At 41.2% G+C, this 26,520-nt stretch overlaps 1 protein-coding gene across 1 annotated transcript in view; it reads right to left on the minus strand.

Annotated features, from left to right (window-relative positions):
* The window catches only part of Abca13 (ATP binding cassette subfamily A member 13), a 436,683-nt gene that overhangs the window by 108,701 nt on the left and 301,462 nt on the right, over positions 1–26,520 (minus strand). The window contains exons 49-51 of the mRNA XM_028891010.2: positions 7,429–7,483; positions 5,815–5,992; positions 3,110–3,225 (exon numbers count right to left, since the gene is read on the minus strand). Coding sequence (XP_028746843.1) covers positions 3,110–3,225; positions 5,815–5,992; positions 7,429–7,483 — 349 coding nt within the window. The remainder of the gene's footprint in view (positions 1–3,109; positions 3,226–5,814; positions 5,993–7,428; positions 7,484–26,520) is intronic.

Raw genomic sequence — 26,520 nt, forward strand, 5'->3', positions numbered from 1 at the left:
TATATATATATTAAAACTGTTGATTCAAACACAACATGTGTAACAATATAAGACAAATTGTTTTCATTTATATAAGCAGATTACTAAGAGGTGGAGATAACCATCATGGTGTACTTAAACTAGAACTACAAAAGAGCCAGCCTTTCTTTGTTCATTGTGCAATGTGGCATCTAGCCAGCTCTCTTTGTTAAACTTGAAAATGTGGGAGCTGGAGAAATTGGGGGGGGCAGCACCTCATGGAATATCTGATGTGGTCAGTTGTCAGCACAGAGCACAGCAAGATGATCATCGCTTTGATCAGCATCTCCATGTTCACTGGGTGGCCTCACCATGCCTTCCTCTCCCACTGTCACTCTGGACACCCCGAGCTTTCCTTAAGGAAGTAATTACCACCTCATCTCTGGTCTCCACTCTACTGGAGACTGCACAGAATCTGTACTTTGCCACACTTTACATAAGGTCTTCATACTGGGTTATGTCCTTCAAATATTTGACAAGTGGATCAAAGCATTGTCTAAGAAAAAAAGACTCAGAGACAAAGACATCATCTTAAGTGACGCCCCTGGGGGCTTCCTTTCCTGCATTAATGAGGCTTTGAGCTGATTTTCCACCAGCTACTATCCCATGTTTTTTTTAACTACCTTTTTATTACTTTCCTTTCAAACAGTTGGTTGAAATTAACATATTGGCAGATCCACCTCCCCCCATCTTTTGAAATTTTTAAGGAAAATTTAAATTGACTTATAGAGCATAATTTACTTTATGTGAAACCTACTGTGGCTTTTAATACTCTCTACTCTTTTATTAAAATATGTCATCATTTTAATGATTGTATAATTCGCTGGAGGTTGGTCTACTGTTCACAGGTATTCTGGAATTTATGAGAACATACCGTGTCCTCCCCCTGACAACTGGTCCCTTCCTTCTGCTGTGTGAATTGCCCTGGGGAAGAAACAGGAGTCTGCACTCTCATTTTCACAGTCCTTTAGCACTAAGTATGTACGTTTTTTAATATAAGCTGTCTTTTACTTCGGGTATTTTTAGTGTTATTTTCTTGACTTGTTTTAATTTGTTGGGATTTTTGAAAGAAGGCCTTAATATGTGACCTCATGCTGGTCTTTCTGCCTGTGTCCTGTGGTTCTGAGTGTCGGTATTAGAGGTGTGTGCTATTGTGACCAACAAAACTCATTCATGTTCTCTCTCTCTTTCTTTCTCTCTCTCTCTCTCTCTCTCTCTCTCTCTCTCTCTCTCTCTCTCTCTCTCTCTCTCTCTCTCTCTCCCCACAACTTGCTATCAGATGTGAGCTCTCAGCTAATGCTCTAGCACTATGCCTGACTGCCTGTTGCCACACTCCCTGCCGTGATGATAATGGACTAACCCTCTAAAACTGTAAGACTGTAAGCAAGTCCCCAGTTAAATGCCTTGTTTATTTATTTTTTTTAATTTATTTTTGTTTTGTTGTTGTTTTTGTTTTGTTATTGTTTTTGAGACAGGGTCCCTCTCTACATATCCCTGGCTGTCCTGAAACTCATTATGTAGAGGAGGTTGGCCTCAAACTCACAGAGATCCCCCTGTCTCTGCCTCCCAAGTGCTGGGATCAAAGGCATGTGCTACCATGCCTGACCTAGCATTATTTATAAATTGCCTTGGTCCTGGTGTCTCCTCACAGCACTAAAACAGGAACTAAGACAAGGAAGTATGTCATCCTTGAGAAATCATATCTACGCATCCATAGACCTATACTTCTCTAGAAATCCCAAAAGATGTTTAGTTATGAACATGGAATTTTCTAGCTTGATGTAATCAAGTTAAACATTTTCTAAAAACATATTTGATAAGATTAAGTTTTGAACCATATAACTTCATCCAAATTTTGTCATCATTTTTGAAGTCTGGCCTTCTAAAATTCAAATGTAATTTTTTAGCACGATCTATTTTACACATGCTACAATGAAATGCAGCAACACTTAGCCAGTCAATGAGATGAATGATCTGAAATAAGATAATAGGAACAGGGTACACACATACACAACCCTTTATACATGAGCTCATAACTTTCAAATTGAGTGTAACACCATGTTCCACAAGCATCTTTTTAGTGAGCACACAATTTCTCTAAAGAAAAAGATAATTCTAAGAATAATAGTAATGGCTAAAATTAACTTAATGACTCTATCAATTGTCCCTGACATTTACAGAGATTATCTCATTTAACTTTTAGCAACAAAATTGGCATTTTACAGGGAGGAACTTAAGGGTTAGAGTGGACTTAATTTCAGAAAGGCCAGAGGATAAGTGACATCATGAATATTCCTGAAATATTCCTCATATCTTTACATATTTCCCCACTTGTCCATCCATCAACTCATATCAATCTATCTATTCCTCTGATGATGCACACATACTTGTTTAGGCAAAACTCTGTCCCCTACTTTAGATACTTTGAATAATTCTGGATCACTGGATTGACAACAAAATATGCAAAATTCACTTTAGTTACAGCCTTTGGCATAAATCTGGGCATGTCATTTTAAAAAAAAAATAGGACATTGATTAATTTTCTCCACCCAACGAGTACCATTTGGGGAGCAGTCACATGTATCTAGTGTGTATAAATGAGAATTTCTGCAGTGACTTTTCTACTTTTACTATTTTTCCTCTGAGGAAAAAGTGATAGAAGTCACACAAAATACTTCCAAGCTACTAATATTATAGGAGAGGGAAAAAAAATATGCCAGACAGCTTTACACGAGAATCTCCACAAACGCAATTTCCGAGCTAACTGGATTATGTATTTGAGCCCACGATTAATGTCAAAGTAAGAGTAACAGAGAATCCATTTCCCACTGCACAAGTTTGTCAAACAGCTTGAGGGCCTTTCTGAGACAGGACCAATGCCATCTTCATTACGACCATGTCAACCTTTCCCTCCTTACAGGGCGTTCATCATCCTGCTCAAGCTTGTTTGCTCGGCAGCCCTGGTAGAAGCAACATAATTGCTTCAGCAGACAGAAAATCATGAAGCAGACAGCAGGTTCAAAGCCATCCTGAGGGGTTTTCTTTCTCGAAAACAAACGATAATTCTGCAGCCGTGTTTCTCATCACATACCCGAAAAGTGCCAGCAGGAGGGCTGTGGCCACCAAGTTCTCCCGGAAAGTGAAAGCTGTTAACTGGAAGGCGACTATAATGGCGACACACAGGCAGACGGAAACCAAGTAAAAGAGCTGCAAAGACAAAGGGGACACGCTGCAGTGGATAGGGACATTAACCATTCTCTATTTACCCTGGAGTTTCCATTCAAATTCTACTGCCACCTAGCTCCTGCTTTGCATAGTAGAGTATTTTTAGAGTTCATCATGCTGAGTCACTGTTGTGGGCTTAGCTGTGTTCCTCTAAAATTGATGTGCCTAACAACACCCAGAGCTTCAGAATATGACTGCATTTGAAGTCGGGGTCTATGGTACTCCAGGGGAAGACACAACAACCTACCAGAGTCACCTATGCCTGCCTTTCTTGAGAAGGGTCAAGGAACCCAGACACTGTCCCAGAAACAAGGCCACACACACACACACACACACACACACACACACACGCACGCACGCACGCACGCACGCACGCACGCACATGCACGCACGAGAGAGAGAGAGAGAGAGAGAGAGAGAGAGAGAGAGAGAGAGAGAGAGAGAGAGAGAGAGAGATTCCATGTTCTGCTTTCCTTCAAGGGCACTGCACAGGCAACAGAATCCCAGGGCCTTCCTCAGGCACTCCTAAACCTAGCTATTTCTTCTCTGGGGTCACTGGCTTCCTCAGAACCACCCATGCAGCTGAGTCCTTTTTCTCTTCGGATCTTTGCTGAAAGTTAATTTATTACTCTAACTCCCTGGGTTAAAGTTGCCTTTACCCCACTACCTTCTTTCATTCTTGCCAAAGATTTAGTCATGAATCAGTTACATCTGGTATAATTGCTGCCTTCCTCTTCCAATAAGTCTGTGAACTCTGTTGGGGAGAGACCTACTCTAACTTACTCATAGATTTAGTTCCAACTTTCAGTCCATTGAGAGAGTGAAACCAAAACAGACAGGCTGGTTGGCTTGCAGACAACAGGGATCTGTTGCTCACAGCTCTGGAAGCTGAGAAATCTAAGACCTGTACGGTAACAGATTTAGCATAGGAGGAGCAATTTAGAAGTGGTCCATTTTTATTCTCTTGCCACATGGCAGAAAGGGATAAAAAGATCTCTGAGATCCCTTTTATAAAGGTACTCATGCATTCATGAAGGCTACATCCTCTTGATCTAATAATTTCCCCAAAGATTCCACTTCCTTATACTATCACCCTGGGGAATTGGTTTGAACAATGAATGCTGGGGGGTGTGAAGGGGATACTAAAGTTCAGTTCTCAGCAATCTTACACACACCCTGACCCCCAACAGGTCCTCAACAATATTCATTGATTGAGTCATTGAGTCAGTGAACAGAATAAATATAAAATGATTGAGTAAAAGTAGAAGCAGAGTCAGCCAACAATCTACTAGTTCTTCCTGCCTTTAAACCCCAAGTCCACATATCACAGAGTGAAGAACCCAGTCTGTGTTGGGGATACAGAGATAATGAGGAAGCACAGAGAGGAGGGGAAATCCTGAGGTCTTTAAGGTCTGGTTTCTGTGTGGTGTCATGGGTGTGTGGCTCTTTGTGCTCCTACTCATTGTTTGCACGTCCTTCACTTTCTCTAGGACCACCCGCTGGCAAATGTCAGGGAGTACAGAGGCTTGAGACTGTGTACTAGAGACAGAATTGAGTGGGAGGTACTGAAGTGTGGTTCTATCCAAATAGAAACAGCGTTCCAGAGGGGCCACTACATCCTTATGAAGAGGTATGGCTGAAATAAAGATAAAGCCTTTGGGGAACAGCACTTTTGACTTGTAATTTATGAATCATCTTCAGTGCTGGCTGAAGGCAGAGTTGCAACAGACTCCTGAAATGCTAAGGTATTTCAGGTGTGACTCAGATAAACTCTATGTTTTAAAACATCTAGATTACAGGATCAGAAGCAAACAAATCAGTTGAACTCTAAGCTCATTCAAAGGGGTAAACATCGCTTAAGAGCAACTTGCTAACACATCAGTTCTGTGTAAAGCATAACACAGATGGTCAGAAGCTGACGAGTGGGAGGCTCTCAGTGAGTTTCAGGCCTGTCCTGCTTTCTGCTCACATAGGATTTTCCGCATCATAGAATGAATCATATCTATGAGGGCATGAAGGCACATATATTTCAGCTGTACAAAAATGAAAGCTCTATGCCACAGTGATGGCATGAGTGGTGGTTGTTCAAGAGCACTATTTCAGAGTCCATGCCTTGAAAATACCTGGCCTAAACTCTAGGCAGCACCTCAACAGGGACTTGCTAAATGACTGAAAGAGCAGAAGACAGTCTAGGGATTTCACCCTACAGGAAATGCTGATACCTGCTGCCACACCTGGGAGGTACTCACACCACAAGCAAAGGTTAGGGATACAGATGAGAGATCATTTCTAATATTATTTTTATCATTCACCTTCTGGATCTTTGAAAGAGAATAGTGAAAGCTGTTATTTGCTCATTCCCTCCCTAAGAAAGAAACTGTATTTCTGGGAGGATCCTTTATTTCAGAGATCTCCAGCCCCTGATTCTTTAGTCTTCCTTTCATGAAGCAATCCTGAATGCCTGGTGATGTTCTCAGCCAACAGAATGGGAGCTTCAGTTGTGAACCACCTCAGGTGACTTGGGTCCTTCCACTTCCACATTCATATAAGGACCATATTCCCAAGTCATACCATGTCATATGAGAAGTTAATTAGCCAATATGTCCTGTAGCCAAGGCCACTTATATGTTGCAACCTTTTAGCTCCAGTCACCCTGTCCCTCACGACAGAGCTACCAATCGATGCCGACAAGATGGAGAATCCCAGGACAATGCAGAGGGCAACACCACACTGGCGGATGCTCTCCAGGCTGTGGACAAAGGATAATATAATGGCTCATCAGATGTCACAGAAGAAGCCCAACTTTCCTACTGTGATTAACACTTAGGGAGAAGGAGAGCCAGGAACAGTGCCAAAAGTGTATAGATTCTCTCCCTCATTCAGTCCCCTCGAGTGTTTTGAAGATGTGGGTTATTGTTCAGAACTAACAGAATGCAGAACAGAGAATGGAATAGAGAAACATGAAGCTAAGGAGCATTTCAGCATCTTCCTATCTCAGTCTACTCTGGAGCATTTCAGCATCTTCCTATCTCAGTCTACTCTGGAGCATTTCAGCATCTTCCTATCTCAGTCTACTCTTCATCATGGAGTCTGACTCTCTGCTAAATGATAAACACACCCAGAGCAGCATCCCGCTGTTGTGGCCCTTTCCTACATTACAACTTACTTGCTGTGCAGCAGAACCCAAGGGAAGGGGCAATTGTAGGGCTACTCTCTTCACTGGTTCATGTCAAAACTCAGGTGCTGGGAATAGCAAATGCTTTCTAAATGACCACATAGCACCATGATTGCACCATGCACGCTCTCAGGCAGGTGTGTAGCTGGAGCTCTGAGAAAACCTTTTGTCAAGTCAAGCACTGCCATTGTCCATTCTGTCTGTCTTGGGGAACAGGGGGGCACAAGCAGCCTTTTAGATACCTGACACAATGAACAGTCTGAGCACACACCATCCACTTGGCTATGCCTTCTTTCTATCACACATTGTTTTATAACAGTCATCAGCTAACCTGTCCCAGCACTGTGGTCAGCTCTCAAGAGATTGCTGGAGGTGGGACTCTGAAAACAGTTCAGGTAAGAAGGCAATCTGCAACCCACCTTTACTGCTTCATTGCTTATTTAAGGACAGAGTCCTCATCAAGATATGTGTTCTCCACTTGGCAAGCCAGAAGTAGCAATAGTACTTTTATCATCAGTTTTTAACTAAATGACTGTTAGCTATATGGAAAAGAATGGAGATGAGGAGAGAATGAGGACAGAAACAATGGACTTAGTAGCAAGGCGTTGACACCTGACACTTAATTCTGTGTCCAAACACACCTGCAACAGCACCACCCATCTCCACCTGCACTTCTTGTGGACTGTAAATTTTTTAAATTATGTATAAGAAATATTTGGGGAGGCATTGCATGTTTGCCATGTGAATGGCATGTTTAGGTTATTAACCTGAATAGTCTTTCTGGAATATGTGCTGTCCATAGGCTATAGGAACTCTTCATTAGGCGTATTTTTAATAAAAAATACAGCTGAACAATATTCTCGCTCATTTTCTACCCAGCCATTACACTTCCCCTTTTAAAGCTATCTGTGCCAGAATCTCTCCTGAAAAATGATGAAAAGAGATCAATATCACTTTTCAGAAACTCGGAGGTTTTTCTATGCTCTTCCCCTAGCATTCTGTCAACTCACATCTTGTCTTCATTCAGCAGGGCCCCTCCGTACGGGTGGCTGTAGAGTGTTATGCCTGTGAACAACAAATTAAGATGTGAGCATCATGCCCTGTCCCGTGGGGAGTCATCTCCAAGTCACTCATGAGCTGTCTCCCGGTTGCTCTGCCCACCCCCAATCCATTATCACTAACAAAGGGTAAATGTGTTCTTGACATTAAACCGGTGTGTGCTGGGCTCCTTGTTCTTCCGGCTTTTGTCAAGCATAACCATCACGTATTCACGTCTGTCACATCACAGACACCATGCTCCTTTGTCATGTGTTCTAAGTATTCCAGGACCCTAAGTGATGTGTCATCACACTTTATGATCAGGAAGGAGACTCAGGCTAAACAACTCTGTACAGAGAGAGCACTAGAGAGAAAACAGACCAAGTCCAGACAGACAGAAACCGAGACCATTTTCTCGAACTAATTTTGTTCTGGGGGCTGGTGGACTTTGCTTCTTCACTTACTTTGTTAGGTTCATGTAAGAGTATATCGCCCAGGGTCCAACATGAAGAAATCACCACCATGTTATCAAATGGTAAGAACTTATCTTAGAAAACTCTTCAGAATATCAATACAGTATGACATCCTTTCCATAATAAACCCCAGTTGATGCTATATCAAAGAACCCAGTACTTTAGCAAACAATTTGTGCTTCATCCTAAAGGCACTGGGAACTGTGAGTCCTTAGATTTTCTTCTTCACACTGGTCATTCTGAATATGCAGAGCCAAATGCGGGGCTACTTGGAGCCCAACACGGTAAGCCTGAAGCCCTCTGCTTCCTTTTATGTTGCTACTGTTGTTTTCTTCTCCTTTGGACTCATTCGTTTTACATTTATCTTGTCACCTGTCTCTGTATTATTGATGAGAGCTCACTAAAATCCCACCAAACCATCATAGGTATAAATCAATATGAATGAATCGATGAGTACAGTAGTGGGCCAGAACCCAAGGAACACAACCCAGAGGGTTCACCCTCGAGTACCTCCACAGCTCTCTACTGCCTGCACCCCTCCCGTTTGCTCCAGCCTGTCAGTTTACTCCACAGTGGGATCAGTCATACAACAAGGCAAGCTCTGGTCCATAACAGAAAGAACAATAGGGGTTATTTGTTCAGAAATTCCCCAGCACAATGCCACCAAACAATTTTTGTGATGCTGAGCTAGTGTCCAGATGCTCTTTCCTAGCACCCACTGTGTGGGTCTGATGCCTGCTGTGTGGTTTTCCCAAACCTGGACTTACACAGCCTTCTTCAACTGAATTGCTAGAGTTGGCTAATTGGCTGTCAGGACTGGTAACACCCACAAGGCTCTCTCCTGTTTGTCTTTCATGGTGTGATGCCCTACCTCCCTTCACCATGCTGCTGGCTTGAAGTGCTGGCTCACTGGCAGGCAGAATTTCACTATGGCCAGCCTCACACTGGCTAGCCTCATACCGACTAGCTCCACCAGGTAGCCACACAAAAATTACGTGACCTCAAACCTTGTTTATGAAGAATGAGATCCTGCCAAGCATGGCAAGTATTCCCAGGGTGCTGCAGACAGTGAAAATATATTTCACTGTTAATGTAATTCTGTTTTCTGCCTGTTTGTGAGAACATTATAAACTAGAGGAAACCCAGGAAAGTGTCATAATCTGAGTAAAGTTCAATTATAAAACTGAAGTAACATTGAAGAATACTGAAATGTCTAAGCCAAACACAACAACCCCTGTCACACACACATACACACACACATACACACACACACACACACACACACACACACACACACACACACACACCTTTGGGGCAAGAGGACATATGCAAATGTCTTTGGGTAGATAAAATATCATCACATGTGAGGGGAAACAGACTTGGTCTATAATGACTTAGAAAGAGAAGTTGGTTCAAGGATACAATTTCCAAGCATGAAACATGACTAGAGGTTGAGAACATGGGTCCTAGTCCAATCTTTGGAGAAAAGACAAGGTTTGACAATGAATTCGGTTACACAAATGGTGATTTTATTCAATCAACTAAACTTCAGTAAAAACTCTAGACACTGAAGCTTATCCACTCTTCTGGTTGCTGAACAGCTGGATAGCCTGCAAGCGATTGGAGGTAACCTGCCTGATTCCATGGGCATCTTCCCTAACCTCACACACAGAATCTCTATTGGCTGGTTCTAGTAAACAATCCAATCTAATAAGGTCATGACAACCCTTAAAACTACTAGCCAGACTGCCACAGTACAGAGACCCCCAGGGTACTTGAAATGCTGCTGGCACCTGGAATAAGTGTGACCTTGTTGAGGAACACACCCTTTGGGCTTATTGGGTATAACTGAAAACAATCATTGGTGGCATGACTTATTTCAACATCTAACCCTATCTCCTTCTTTTCTGGATCAAACTCAAAGTCCTAGTGTTTAATCCTGTTTTATTACATTTTGGCCTCCAGGGTCAACTTTTCCTACCAGAAATTCTAGACATTGGTTTGTGGAATTCCAGGTATCCAGTGGCAGAGCAGGACACCAGCACACCCGGTATATTGACTGGTTTTTATTGTCAACTTGACACGAGGTAGAATTACCTGGGAACAGCAAACCTCAGTTGAGGAATTAATTAGATCAGATTGTCCTGATTAGTAATTGATGTAGGGAGGCCTAGTCCACTGTTTGTGGTACATCCTCAGTGAGGTAGATCTGGACTGACCAAGATAGGTAGCCTAGTATGAGCCCATAAGACAGTCAGAAAGCCAGAAAGCAGCATTCCTCCATAGTTTCTGCTTAAAGTTCCTGCTCAAGATTCCTTCAGCGATGGGTTCTTATCTACAGGTACAAATCAAATAAACCCTTTCCGCTCTCCTCAAGTTGTTTTGTTTATAGTGTTTATCATAGCAACTAGAACTTCCAAATAAATGGATGTTTCTCCTTATATAAGTTCAGTCAGAAGTGTTCCGGGGGCTCTCTGCAACCCATCTCCTCGTGTTGCTTGGGTCTCAACCCTCATATAGCTGAATATGTTCTGCACACACCCAGTCCCCTGCAACCTGCCAGTTTATGACCGGCTAAAACAAAGCCCACAATTAGCCCATGGGTGTCCTCCCTTTAGGATTCCCATCATCCCAGTCACCCAGGCTCAAAAGTAGGTCCCATCCTCTCCTCATTTTTCATTGCCATGTGTTCAAGTTTCCCATTTCTGTCGCTTCCACTCTGCCCCCCCACACACACACACACACGAGTCACAGTGCTCATTTGCATGAGCATCTTGTCTTGGTAGCCTCAAACTCACATCATCTCTAAGCCTGCCTCTCCCCAAGCTCAGCATGCATGCCAGCCCCAACAGGCTAGAGAATACTTTTCTAAAAGAAGAAAGAAAAAAAGCAAGAGAGAGAGGGGGGAGGGAGAGGAAGGGAGAGAGATAGATAGATAGAGAGAGAGAGAGAGAGAGAGAGAGAGAGAGAGAGAGAGAGAGAGAGAAACAGGCAAACAAGCATGCATGAACAGGCAGAGGGGTGAGGGAGAAAAACAGAACACTCATATTCTTCACCTCCACACAGGTTCACTTTATGATAAAGTATAGAATTCTCTTACTGGTTCCATTTGGAAAATGGGATTAGTATCATTTTCCTTGACCCTGATGCATTTTATCTTTGCTTTCAACTTCCTGGTCCAGGCCTCATTGACATCTCATTCCATCTCACTCCTATTCAGAAATTAATTTCATTTTTGAAATCATTATTACATTGTCATGCTTTAGTCAAGCAAAACTGATGAATAAAAAATGTATAAAGACTGCTCCTGTCTTACAGTGGTTTTCCTTATGAATTTTCAACTCCACAGTACTGTAGAAGTCAAATATACTTAGTAGAAATCGTGCTTCAAAATTTAGTTTTAATCTTTTCCTAGCTACAGACATTTGGTACCATTCTCTGGTCATGCTGGGCAGCTGGCACATTGAGCAGTGGGTCCTAGCCACCCACACGATTCATCCTCTAAAACTCTGAATCACAAATTTGTGATCTTTCATCTGTTTTTTTGTTTAATTTAAATTTTCAGTTATAACATTTTTAACTTAGTGTGAGTTTAACAACTCCATAATTAAGTCAAGCTGAATGTATGTTCCAAGTTTACAGTGTCATTTTTAACATACAAAATGATTAGATTACTATTCAGGCTAATTAACCAAACTATCATTTCTTAAACACTGCTGATGAGAATAAAAATTAGTGCAACCACTATGAAAGGTTGTACTTTATACACTATAGAGGATGTACTTCAAAAATTAGAAGTAGAAATACTGTAAGATGTAGCACTCCCAATAAAAGAGCTGATAAGGTCATACCAAAAGAATAAAATCATTACATTGATAAGATCTCTGCACACCATGTTCACTGCAGGATCAGTGGCCAAGATAAATCTGCAACCCAAGTGGCCATGGTCAGATGAATAGATGCAGAAAATGTGTTGTTTGTGGATATAGATACAGGCATTTACATATATATATATATATATATATATATATATATATATATAAAGTCATATATATTCAACCCTTTTTTGTTTTTCATTTTTGTTTGTTTGTTTTGGTTTTTCAAGACAGGGTTTCTTTGTGTAGCCCTGATTGTCCTGGAGCTAGGCTGGCCTTGAACTCACAGAGATCCACCTGCCTCTGCCTCCCAAGTATTGGAATTAAAGACATGAGCCACCATCACCAGGCCAACACTTTTTTAAAGTAAAAGAAATCCTGCTTTTTGTAAAATCACTCCTGAAATGAATGCATAAATAAAATAAGCCAGAAGCAGAAAAATAAGTAGCACATGATCATGCTCAGATGTGGCGTTTTTAAAAGTGAAACACACGAAAGCTGAGTGTGGCAAGGACAGGGTGGGGGAGGTGTTCCTGAAAGGGTACAAGAAGAATTTGTTTTAGGGACAGACATGCAAGCATGGTGACCAGAGATTAAAAAAATGACATATTGATTATCTTTGATGGTATAGATCTTAAGCATTCTTATCACACATCCACACGAAGAAATGAATTAAATGGACAGGACAGCACAAATGAGTAGGAGGGAAAAAATAACAGTCCTCAGATCCTGAATCCTTACATATTTGTGCACAGAGATAAGCAGCTGGTACCCAAACATATACCATCACCACTCCTTATCCATGTGTTACATACCTACAGCTTCAACTAATCATGGATTAAGAAAGGCCAAGAAAAAAAACCTGCATCTGTCTTGAACAGGCATAGACATTTCCCTTTTCATCAGTCCCTAGACAGTGTTGCACAAAAACTATTTGATAGCATTTTCATTTTATTATGTATTTTCAGTCACCTGGAGAGTATGTAAATTGTGTGACAGAATAATTCTAAGTTACAGGCCTATATCGCACCAATGCCATTTGAAATTAAAGATTTGAGCATCTGTGGATTCAAGCATCTATCAAGGTTCCTGAAACTAATCCTGGCAGATAACATAAGCTCTGGTCCTGTGCTCTGTGCTTTGAGTATGTGTGTAAATATATTTTTGAGAGAAGCTCTATCACACCATCATTATGGCCATTTGAGAAGGGACACCTGAAACATGGGTATCTCAGATGCCTTCTAGAGTCCAACAATGAGCTGTGACATGCTGGACTTCCAGCCAAGAACTTCAGATACCACAACCCACTTTCTCACCAGCACACACTCCTGATCTCCAAAAGACAGTATTCATCCAGCAGGAAGGAGACAGTCCAGAGGCCAAGAGATTCTGCTCCACACATTCTGCAGAAAAGCTGTAAATGTTCCCATAGATGGTACAGTAATGAAAATTTAAACTACCGGTGATGGATTCATGTTTGACCAACTTTATAAATATCTATGCTTACCCTAAACCATCAGAGTTTAAAAATGGTTTTCTAATCATGGTATTCTGTTCCCTCATTTCTAAGTTATGAATGTACTGTCCTTCGTTGTGGCATATTTCCTGGATTGGTGTCATTTTTAGAGTTCTAATCTAGAAGGTGAGGGCAATCTGCTCTCCCATCTCACTCATGAAATGATTGACTTCCCCAGTGTGCCTGGCTGAATTCTGGATATTTGCATAATGCATCTTCTTGTTTGGCACTCTGATGATGAAACTCCATGTTAGGAGACCAGTGTAAGACAAGCATTTCTTTGTAAGGCAATTTCTGGAATGATGGATTCTTAGAGGAAATAGGAATGTCAAGAAATGGAATAGCTCTAACATACCAGGTATTTCAGGATTGTCAGAAGGGTTCTGTTTTCCTGAGTACAAAACCTGCTTCTGATTATCAGCAGAGCGCAGGTCTATGATATCTCAACCAAACTCCCCCCAAGGTACAATAGCACTGAAAACTGAGCATGTATATGACCAGCATGATCAACATTAGAGTTCCTAACATGTATAGGCAATCAAACATAGACCATCAAACCCTCACAAGGCAACAGAAGAGCAGCTGATATATATGAACTGAACTCCAGAAGAGCCCCCCACCTTCCAGCCCCAGCAGGTGCCATCTGCCCTGCCCTTCCTCATTTTCATGGGAACATAAACCTCCCTAAGTGCTGCCTACACCTAGACCTTAGAAGTGTAAGTCATTGGAGAGGCCACAGGTCCCTGCTGGGACTGGGACTCTCCCTACCTTCCACAGAATCTCACTGGAATAACTTAGAGACACCACTATTCATTTGATAATGGCTTTAGAAGTCTATAGTTTATATATTTTACAGAGTAAATATTTCAGTGAAATAATATTAAAAAGTTCACATGCTCAATATGACCCTATGGGAGATCTTAATACTCCAGGAAAGTAGGGCCTATATTGTGCTCAGGGCAACAAGAGCCAGATAGATTTGTAATGTCCCTCACAATTCACAAGGAAGAGGATGGGATTATGGGTGTCTTTACCAGGAACACATGAAGACTTATGAGGAGACATTTGTCTCACCTGGTCTAATTACTACACAACATATACATAATCTGTACTGAAGCATCACATGGCACCCCACAAAAAAGCATAATATATTTTCAAGTGGTCCATTTTTTAAAGTAATTAAACTTCAGCTTAATAAACAAAGGCAGGATATCATTTCTTTCTGTCTCACTTTATAGCCATCCCTAGGCATTCACCATAGAACTAAGAAATTCTCTTTAAAAACCAAGACACAGAAAAAGACATTTGGTTTTAAGTTTTAGAATAGAAATCCCTGGCACTGCTGTCAGAATGGTAGTTAAGCCTGGTGCTGGCTACCAGCTTTTACAAGACCACATCCAGCAATAACACATTCTGCCCGTGTTCTAACTTAGATGTGGAAATCAGAGCACTAGGCACTAATTGTGATTCATCAAGGACCAGGCAAAGATTTGATCCTGCTCAGTCTCAGGCCACATAATTCATTCGGAGGTGTTGCTATACCAGCTAGCAGAAGTGGGGTGATTGGACAGATGAGTAGGCCATCCCTGAGGACATCACCTCTCACCACAGAGAAGTCATTGTGATATTCTAGGACATCATCCAGAAGATGATAGAGCAGGATGGGGTTTCTGGCAGCAATGGGGATGGTGGATTAAAATGAACATAAATATATATGCTCAAAACTTCTGTGTTATCTGGCTCTACAAACATCAAGTGAGTTTTTCATTTTTATAGCAACTTGGCTCACCACTGTATTACCATTTTTCAGAATTCTATTTGTTTTTTGTTGCACTTCTACAAGGTTAAACATACTTTAAAATTAAACTAATATTACTTTAAATTGGATGTAAGAGGATTTTATGTGTATTTTGCAAAGGTTTGGAGTTATTTAAATAAACGACGTATGCATACATTTTCTCAAACATAAGAGAGAAATGAATAGGGAATGAACTAGGAAACACAGGGAGATGATGGCTGTCTTCCCAAGGCCTTTAAGCCTGGACCAACAGGGGACACATCCCAACTGCACAGCTCATCTCCCACACCTTCACACACCTTCCCACAAAGTGAAACTTTAGAAAGCAGACCCCAGGAGAGAGAGGGGAGGGTTTATGACCTGTGTCCAGTACAGGAACTACATCACAAGCAGCCATTGCTACAGTGGGGTCTGCTGTGGAGAAAGGGCAGCCAAGGGCCTGCGGATTGCAAGGTGAACTCAGAGAGGGAATGGAGGCAGAAGGAAGCTCTCCTGACTGATCCTGAAATCAAGCAGAATCCATAGCAGACTGAGAGGTGCAACTCCAATTTTCTCAGTCTCCATTTAATCCCTTTTCTGGGAGGCCAAAAACATCTTTTACAGCCTTTGATGTTCTAGTGTGGAAGCTACATTATCGCAAAGAACAATCCCTGTAATTGGGGTATTATTTTCTTTGTATCCTTTATTCAGTATTCTACTTAGGTTACAATGGTACTGTGAGAAAATCTTGGGCTGCTGAGGCTGGTAACGGGGCCAAGGGTCTTAAAGCAAAGGGCCATAGCTGAAGCTTCACAATGGAGAGGATAGGGCTCGCATCTCTTGCCAATATCACTTCAAAGGTTTTCAAAGGTGATGTTCACATGTGCATTTTAAGGACACTTGAATCATTTTTCTTTGATTATTCTTATCATTTATATTCTGGTTTTTCCTTCTTAGAATTGGCCCACAGCAATGTATAAATGTGTAAAATTAGTTTTCTCATTTAGTATTCTCATTATGGTTGCATCTGTTATGGTTTCTAGACTGTATATTTGTCATTTATAAAAATGCACATCTGTGCTTTTGTACCATAGCCATTATGATGGAGAGATACTTTACACATTGTGATTCAAGTCATCATGTTAGGGTTCATTATTTTTATAAATGTATATCTTTGGAAGTATTAAAGCCCAGATGTCTGTAACATCAACATCAAGACTTTACTTAACCTCCATATGTGTGGAAAGTTTGTGTTCTTTTAAAACATTTCTCTTTAAACTGTGGGTCACAACCCATATGAGGTCATATAACTGAATGCAGGATAATAGAAAGTATGGCAACAATAAATAGATTTCTGAACATGCAAATGCAAATAGGCAAAATTTAATTATTTTAGAGTAAAACATAATAAATCTGAGACTTCCATGTTATATTATAAGGGTTCCACTACTTGTTTCTGTGATAAATATCCTGACAAAAATAATTTCAGAGAGAAAGTGTTTATTTTAGCTCACAGTTCAAAGTTTCAACCTATCATTGCAACAAATTTAAATCAGCTAGACACATACTATCTAAGGTCGAGACCAGAGAGCAATGAATTAATAAGAACAAGCTGGGACTCCATTTACTTGAACATGTACAGTTCAGGGTCTCCTACCTAAGGAATAGTGCCACCCATGGTGGGGAGATCTTCCTAACTTAATTAACATAATAAAGGTAATCCCCCACGGACATGCTCACAAGCCAACTTCATTTAGACAATCTTTGAGGTTCTCTTTATGAGTGGTTCTAGATCATGGCCAGGTGACAATTACAACTAACTCTCACAGGTTTTACATACAGCTTGCACCCTTTGTACTGTGCATGCCCCCACATAACACTCCAAAAAAGGCTGCCCCAAATGCCTTGGCTCATATTTGTAAATAATGAATTACAGTGCTTTTACTAGACATAGAAAATTTTATTTCTTATGGAAATATGAATATTTATTATGGAAAAACAAAGGCTTTTAATCCTTTCTTACTATCATTCCTCATCGTATAAGTATTAAACCAGTGTACATTCAGGTTGTACTATGGCAGAATGTTTGATTTTAAAATTGGTTGTTTGAGAGTTTCTGATGACTATCATGAGAAAATGTGAAATGAATTTTGGCTTGGAATTAGGACAGGATCTCTAACAATTTCTGAAATGACTCTCAACATTCTTCCGTCATTTGGTTCTTCATAGTAATATGAAGTGTTACTCTCAATGTTGACCATTATAAAATCAAAATATTGATCAACTATAGAATGTGTTGAAGACGTTATCTGCCCTGCCATATCATATGTTTATCCAAGATTTAAATCTTTAGGTTAAAAGTGATAGCACATAGATCCCATTAGCATGTAAACTCCTTTCATGTTTAATAAATTGTAAATGTATAACAAAGAACTGTTTTAAAATAGGTTTTGTAATTTGTTATAAAATTCATTATAGCAGATGTTTGATTCTTATATCTACTTTGTGTATTTAAGTAACAAGGGTCATGTAAAAATTTCTCAGGCAATAAAGGTTGAAGAAACCCTTCTTTGAGTCTTCAGGAGTGACCAGTAAAATAGAAGGGCAGCTAAAAGCATAACATGATCAGACACTACTAAGAGTAAATACAGAAAGAAGTGCAGAGTGCTTCTACCAAGTGGCATTTTGATGGCTTTCACCCTCTCTTCCCACTCTTAACGTCTCTGGGGAGGAAATGTTATAGATATTCTTCTCAATATTAGAACTGAGAAATTTAACACTAAGCATTGGAAGTAACCATGAAAAGTTCTTGAATTTAAAAGTAAGATACAAATATACCACATATACACACTCACCCACAAACATAAAGAAGCAAACAAAACGTAGGGTAAAAATTATATTAAATTCCAATCCAAAACCAATCAGGTGAAATTACTTTTCTCATTTTAGGAATTTCTCATGATACACCCATTATTACTGAATTCTGTTTTGTGTTGCATGTCTTCAGTTTCATGGGTCACTTTTGACATTACAACAAAATTTTTGCTACATGTAAATGTGTATAATCCATATCTGTGCTGGAATCAATGCTCATCCAAGTTTTCTTTCTTCTATAGTAGTGGTTCTCAACCCAACACCTTGGGGGTTAAATGACCTTTTCACAGGAGTCACCTAAAACCACTGGAAAACACAGATATTTACATTATGATTCATAACAGTAGCAAAATTACAGTTATGAAGTAGCAATGAAAATAATTTTATGGTTGGGGGTCACCACAACATGAGGAACTGTATTAAAGGGTCGCAGCAATAGGAAGGTTGTGAACCACTGTTCTGTGGATCCATTGTTTCTGTGATCTTTCTTTTGCTAACAGCTCAAATAGCTACCTATGCTAACAATACATCTACAATATAATTTTTGAGCCACTTTCTATAGGAGGATGTACCCATGGCCTGTTTATATTATGGGTAACAGCATCTCTTGATACAGAATTTGACATGAATCTCTCTCTCCCTCTCCCTCTCCCTCTCCCTCTCTCCATATTCCATAAGCAATATTCTACTGTGTACTCTCTTTTGAGATTGTAGACAAAAACTGAGGGCCCAACTCTAGGTCCTTTAAGATGGAGACGTCTTATCCCTTCTGGGTCCTCCCTTGCATAACCCCAATTGCACAGACATAACACAACAAACACCCACAGTGGGAAATCTCCAAGGTCCTAAGCAGGTGGTGGCCTCCAGGAGACCAGAAGACTTGAACACAAGGTAGTGAATCCCCTGAATGTACTCATCACTTCTGTGTACCTAGACAAGCCCCGACAGAAGCCTCCAAATGAGCTGTCAAGTGACAGGCATGACAGAGAACACAGGAGGAGTGGCCTGACTGAAGGAGACCTTTTCAAAGACACCGGCCATTCAGCCAACCACTAGCAAAAGGATCCTCATCTAATAAAACTTATCCTACACATCTTACTTGACAAAGACAGGTATAATGGTGACCCCACCTGGCTTAGAGATGGGCTGAGTCTCTACCCTAGCAGTGTCATCAAATCATAACCCTTTACTACCAAGAAGAAGATAACGAAGGATTAAGACACCATATTTACCTGGTAGCATTCAGACTGAACATGGCACTACGGGTACAAAGAACTCACCATCTCCAGTATCAACCATGCCCTGCAGGAGACTGACCATCCCCTAAACTGGCTGTGACTAAAATGAAGGTCACGCCGGGCGGTGGTGGCGCACGCCTTTAATCCCAGCACTCAGGAGGCAGAGGCAGGCGGATCTCTGTGAGTTCGAGGCCAGCCTGGTCTCCAAAGCGAGTTCCAGGAAAGGCGCAAAGCTACACAGAGAAACCCTGTCTCGAAAAACCAAAAAAAAAAAAAAAAAAAAAGAAGGTCACATCTGCAGGCACCAGTTCCCAGCACCCAGTAGCCACATCTGCTCAGGATCTTTCCACAGAGTCTCCTGATCTCAGGCCTTCTCTCCGATGGTGAACTGGATGAGGAAAGTTATTCCTAGAGACTATACCTTATTCCATCACAAGCAACAAAGGAGATGTGGTCATGTTTCTACTCATTGTTCCCTGGTTTATTTCATATCTGCCTCATTGCCTAGCATCCCATGTGTATAGACCCATCTCTTTCTTTCCAGAAGAACCTAGGGTCCTTTTAAGGTGTAATTCATCAAGAGAATTCAGAAAGAAAGGCACAGAAAGAAAAAAATCATATGGAATCATAATAAACCCCAAATAACCAAAGCAATCTTGAACAGAAAGACTAAAGCTAAAGGGATCATATCACTTGACTTCAAAATACTTAAAAACTATGATAATATATCCTTTATATTATAGAGCTATCATTAAAAATAAACACAGACAAATGGAACAGAGCAGAAAGCCCAGGTATAAAGTAACCTATCTGTAGCCAACTGGATTTTTGTTATTGTTTTTGTTTTTGCTTTTTTGTTTTGTTTTGTTTTTATTCAAAGATGCCAAGAACAAACTGTGGGAGCTGGTGAGCTGGCTCAGTGGGGAAATGAATTTGCCACCAAGCCAGTGATCTGAGCTTGATTACCAGGACCCACACAGTAGAAAGAGAGAAGTGACTCCTGCAAGCTGTCCTCTGACCTCCATATCTACATCATGGCATGTGTACCCATATTTAAAAAAACTCCCACAATAAACAGACTAAAAATAAATAATATAATAAAGTAATAACAGAAAAAGAATACACTCAGGGGAGAAGGCAATCTCTTTATTAAATAGAGCTATAGAAACGGGGTATCCATATGCAAAGAAAAGAAACAAAACTATTTCTCACTATAAACAAAGATCAATTCAAAATCAATTAAAAAAACACAAGACCTAAATCCATGCAAGTATTGCAGGATAAATGGGGAAAGGGATGCTTCTCAACATTGCACTGGACATGAATTTTTTAGATAAGATCCAAAACACACAGAAAACAAGCAAAACTAGACAGACAGGATGGCATCAAATGAAAACACGTCTACACAGAAAAAAAAAGATCATCAACTGAGTGAAGACCTGACCTACAGAATGGGAAAAATATTTCAAAGCATACATTTGATACACGGTACATATCAAGAAGGCACCAGTACTTCAACAGAAAAAAGGAATTAGTTACACTGGTTTAAGATTCAATATGTTTAAAGAAAACATATGAATTACCAATAGCATATGAAATAAAAATAATCTGTGATGCCAGAAATCACGGGGAATGGCAAATGAAAACCACGGGGAGATAAGGCCTGACTCCAGGTAGCAGGACTCTGGGGCTATGTCAAAAAGATAAAAGATAAGCTTAAACAAGAATGTAGAGAAAAGGGACCAACACACTGCTGGTGAAGTGTAAGTTAAGGCAACCATTTTGGAAAGCAACATGAGTGCTCCTGAAAAATGTAAAAGTAGAGCCATCCTGTGACCCCTCAATCCTTCTTCTGCTGTCTGTCAAAGGAGTATCCGTGCTTTTATGTCCACTGTGGCCCTACTCACAATAGACAAGACAAGGAGTCAACCCAGGTGTCCATCAACTGACAAACAGACAAAGAAAATGTGCTATTTTTACACCAACGGCTATTATTCAGACATAAAAAGATGAAATCCTGTCAGTAGCAACATGAATGAATGTGTAGAATATTATGGTAAGTGAACTAAGTATAGGCACAGAACGAGATGCTACACAACATCAGGTCCTGAAGCTACAAACATAAACAGAGAATGACAAGCCACGGTCCTCACTGCTTCAGTGCCTAGCATAATGTCTGCAGGTGTTTGTGATACTATGTGAGTGCCTGCTGATATGGATTTTAGAAGCTACCACCTGTGGGGGACAAGAGAGGAGCCATTAACTCATTCTGATTGGTGGGAGGCTCTCAGTGGAGCCACATCACATGTAAGCTGGACTTGAGGTACTGAGCAGAAATGCACAACTTTCTCTTATGGTGCTGGACAGTGAGGGAAGAAACCAAGTTGAGGATCCTCAGAGGCAGTAATTCACTGAGCATAAAAGCCCTGTGATGCCAAGCCATGTGAGAAGGCAGGAAAAGGATGAACTGAGATCTCAGGTGGGCAGCAGCAAATGTACTGCTATTTAGATGCATGGGCTTTATCCTGAACACATTTAAGAGGCACTGGAAGTTCTAAGTATTGAGCAAGAAGGACAATTTCAACATTTTAGAAACACTTTTCCCAACAATATGTCAGCATCTTGATTGCACTTTGATTGTTGGATCAATACAAATGGAATTCTGAGAAAAAGAAATGATTTCAGAAAAGAGGATCCAGGAGACAAAAGCACTTAGACACAGGGTACATGGTAGAAGAGCTATGTGGGGTGACCCGAGGAGGGCACAAGGCCTGAAGACTTGCCTTGATTTTCTTCCTTCATTACTTGACCTAAGTGTAGGATAAATGCCTCGGCATCACTAGAAGAACCTAAAAGTGGGTGAGCAGCAACCTATGAATATTTAAATAGAGATGAATTTTCATGCAAATAGGACTGTGATTTGATGTGCACATGTGAGACCCACTGTGGCTGTTGCTGAACCTTTAGCTGGGGCAGAACTTACAATAGGCAGAGTGCTGAGCAGGCCAGAGATAGCCTGCAGATCATCCCCTGACATTGTGACACATGTCTATAATCTCAGCCCTTGGAAGATGTAGGCAGAGAGATTAGGAGTTTGAGGCTATCACCAAATACATAGTGGATTGGGAGACCAACCTGGACTGCATAAGACCTTATTCAAAATAAAAATAAATAAGACAAAAAGAATTAAAAGAAATAATAAGGACCCCACATGGAGCCATCTACAATCTTAGTACTTGTGAGACAGATATGGGAGAATGATGAGTTCCATCTAGCTTTTATAGTAGGGCCCTAGCTCAAAAGAGGTACTATGAATTAAGAAGAATATCATGTACAGAAAGATGCATTCCATGGGTGACCTCAGACATGCCCACAGAGTCCCCATGGTAGGCTACCTATGATGAAAATACCTAGGTAAGTGCCCTTGGCACCTGGGGCCAGGTGAGTAGTACTAAAAGAACAAAAGACATGCACCTGTGGGGTTGCAAGGACAAAAAGGGAAATTTGCTTTGACTATGTAATGTGCAGGAAACAGCAGATTCCAAATTTAGTCTCAACTGCCTTGGAGGTTCCCTTAGGATTCTGTCAAATGCCTCTGATAACAAATGTGATTAAACTGCTGGCATGAGTATAAAAGAAGGAATAAAAGAACAGAATTACCTTTCATTCCACAGTCCTGTCATCTTTGTTGAGCCCCAAATCGTCACACCAGACTCCAAGTGACACCTGAAAAGCTGTACTTCCTGTTACCCAAAAATGTACTGGTACCTGTTGCATTAGAGCAAACGAATCCCTACTGTGCTAATGCACAGGAAGAGTTCATCCATCTTGGAAATCCACTTTGGAAAGCTCAGCTGGTTTGCCTGGACTAGCACCCACCTGCGGATTGGCTCTACACAAATGGATTAGGAAATTCAAACTGGATTGCGTTGAGTTCCATGCTTCACATATGGACTCAGATAAGCTGCGAGATCACTAGGATGAGAAAAGAGACCACTGTAGATTCTGACCAACCAGCCTCCTAATGAGCAGAAAGGATGGGACTCCCAAAGTTCCTTCATCTCTAAGACAAGAATGCCCATGGCTGCCAACACAACCACCAGAGGCCTAACTAGGAGTGTCCAGTGTTGTCTATGCAGTGCAGAGACCTGTGTTCTGGCTTCCACGGTCTGGAGGCTCCTGAGCCCTGTGTTGTGGGGCTGCTGGGACCAAAGCTCAGCCTCTGCTGTCAGCTTCCTCCCTGGCTAAGCTTTGCTTTCATGGTAATATCAAGCTCATAGATCCAGCTCTGTCCAATTACCACATGAATGGGCAAGCAGAAAGGGATGCGATAGAGTGTTTCTGCTCAGAGCTTTGCTAGTGGGGGTTCTTAATCAATATTTTAATAACAACTCACAATGCACCCTCCCGCTGCGTTGTCTTCTGTGTTCCCAATTTATTGCACAAAACTTCCTTTCCAGCACTGAGTGCATAAACAAGTCAAAAACTGAAACTTTGACACAAAGAAAACAAATAAAATATCTGTAGAGGAACTTCCAATAACAGAGAATAAATGTGATTTTAAGTCTAACCCAGCTCCTCCACAAACAAATGAAGAGCCCACTGCTGTAAGTAGATGCTTCTGAGATGACCATCATCAGGATGTCCATTTATCTGACAGGCAGCACAGACACGATCAATGGACAACTATGGTCCAGGCATCAATGCTCTGGTACCCTCTAATCATCCCAACTCATAGCCAGTATGGTGCAGACCCTTCATATAGCAACGCCCCTCACTGAACTCACTCCTCCAGGGCAATTCTGAATCTGCTTCCCTCTGCAGAAGCACACCAGAGGATCTTATCCATATTTTCTTTTCCTCTCTCCCAAGTGACCACAGTGCCTCCCATGTGGGCTCTAGTAGGTGGCATGTCCCTTTCCTTAGAACCTCTGAGTATAATAACCCACCTTTCAAAGTCAATTATCTCCTTATCTCTTGGCTTCACCATACTTGAATCGTAATAAAACCAATGTTTTCAGAAACTTTGTAAAAACTTTTGCTCAAAATTAATCATTTGCAAAAACTAGTAAGGCGGTAGCACAGGCCTCTATTCTCTCTAAGAGAGTCAGAGAGAAACACACACACACACACACACACACACACACACACACACACACACACACACACTGCATATTAGTTCTATGTTATGCAATTGCTTGGGATGGGTTCTTGTGGTCCCCAGGCCTTTCCTGTTTCCTAGAAACAGCCTTTGTCCAGTGCTCCTCCATGCAAGGCTGACTTGAAACACTTCATTTTCGCTGAGAATCTTACCGCTGCTTTCTCTAGTGCCTTAGCAGTGATACGTACTCTAGGGTCTGCAGTTTTCTGCCCCTGGCATCTGCTGACCTGCAACCCACCCTTGTAATTTTAGCAGGCCACACCTACTGCTTTCTGGCTTCTTCTGGTCTGATATTTGAGCATCTTTCATTATCAGAACCTCATGCACACAACACAGAGACCAACATGGCACAAAACCAAACTCTCAGGCAGTTTATGGACAGCTTAGAATTCTGAGTATACTGCAGTCTCCAGTCACAGGAAGATACTTGGACTGAGCTACCGGTTCTCTAAAACTATAGCAGAATACACCAAGGGTAGATGGGACAAAAACAAATCAAAGTCCCATGCAGTCCCTTACGTTTTCTTGGTTAGGCATTTGCTCGGTCTCTGTTGCTCTTTGAATTCCTTCACTCTTATAAAGGTGTTTTAGTCCATTTCTAGTTTTTCCTCTAACATATCCCTGGGAGAGTCATGGGCTCAAGATGTGCTCTGATATCTTGCCGATGACTGAGACTGCTTGCTTTGCTGTAAAACAGTTCATCTATGTAGGTACTGCTGTGGGCGAGAAGTGCCCGCAGCCTAAACCACTTGCACCTATTTTTTGCCGATGAACTAATGTAGTGGTTCATTGGCACTCTGCTCCTCCAGCCACTTCCAAGGGAGAAGGATAGAGGGTTGGTTAGCAGCAGCCTGCATCCCAGGAGCCTAGTGGGACAAACAGACACAGAAGAGGGCAATGCATGCCACAGTAGGAAGTTGCTGAGGGCTAGAAAATTACTATGGACATCAGAGGAGAGAAAGCCTAACACAACCAGGAAATGAGTGGACAGAAAGTGGGAAGGACAACAGTTAGTTAGTGTCTTCCAGACACTAGCCATGGAGAGCAGATGGCAGCTTGATTTCCTGACCTGTTCACCGGCAAGCTAATCTTGGGGAAGGCTGAGACCAAGGCTGCTTGTGGATGCTCTGATCTCTCCTCTCCGGTGTTCTGGACCCTACTGCATAGTGTCACTTCTTCATGCAATAACAGCCACGTGCAAAGCAGCCGTGCCTTCTTTGTGGTACCCCTTTATCTTAACATTTCTCAAAGGGCTGCCAGTTGTGACGTCAGTCATTCAGCCTTTGAAGCCTAAGTTTCTAGCTGAGTTCTTAAATCCTTTCTTATCTCCAGTGCCCCAAACTATTGCCCATCTGTTTGAACTTGAGCATATTTTTTTTCTCTAGATTCACCCCTATCTTGCCTAGGTAGCTTTACACTTGAGAAGCCCCTTCTTGTGTTTCTCTCATTCTTTCTCGAGTATTTCTTTTACAATACTATTCTTATCCTCAGTATGGGGAAAGACTTTCTACTGACTAACTAAAAAGGTCCTTCCTTCTTGCAGCATCAGTCAAGGTCAAGTGGGATTTGGCTTAAAAAAAAAAGAACTTTCAGAGAGAAGAGCAACTGCTCTCCATACTCACCCTCATGATGAGGTCAAAATAGACTCCTTGAAATCTGAAGCACACCAGGATTGGCCAGAGGTGCTGGCATCTAGACTGCCCAGTTGACCTCAAACTACAGTTCATCACTCAAGGGCCACTGTTATACTCCTTGATGGAGAATGTCCACAAAAAAAAAGGACCAGGACCATTCAGTTGGACATGAGAGAAAAGTGACAATTGCTACTAGAGAGAACAAGAACTACCATGCCTCAGAGCCCAACTGGCTCAGCACCTAAGCTCATAGATGATTATGTAGAACACCAATAAAGAGGGCAAATAATGCCTATCTTATATTTTCATTTATTTTTTATTTTTGAAATTATAACTTAATTACAGAATTTCTCCCTTCCCTTTCCTTCCTACAAATCCTCCCAAATATTCTCCCCTATCTCCTTCAAATTTATTTTGTCCTCTCTTTTCGGTAATTTTTATTATATGCATATAAGCACATGTATATACTTATGTATTCCTAAAAATAATGGTTCACTACATAGGATACTGCGTGCG

The sequence above is a fragment of the Peromyscus leucopus genome, chromosome 10, assembly GCF_004664715.2.
Source record: "Peromyscus leucopus breed LL Stock chromosome 10, UCI_PerLeu_2.1, whole genome shotgun sequence".
In the NCBI taxonomy this organism is placed as follows: domain Eukaryota; kingdom Metazoa; phylum Chordata; class Mammalia; order Rodentia; family Cricetidae; genus Peromyscus; species Peromyscus leucopus.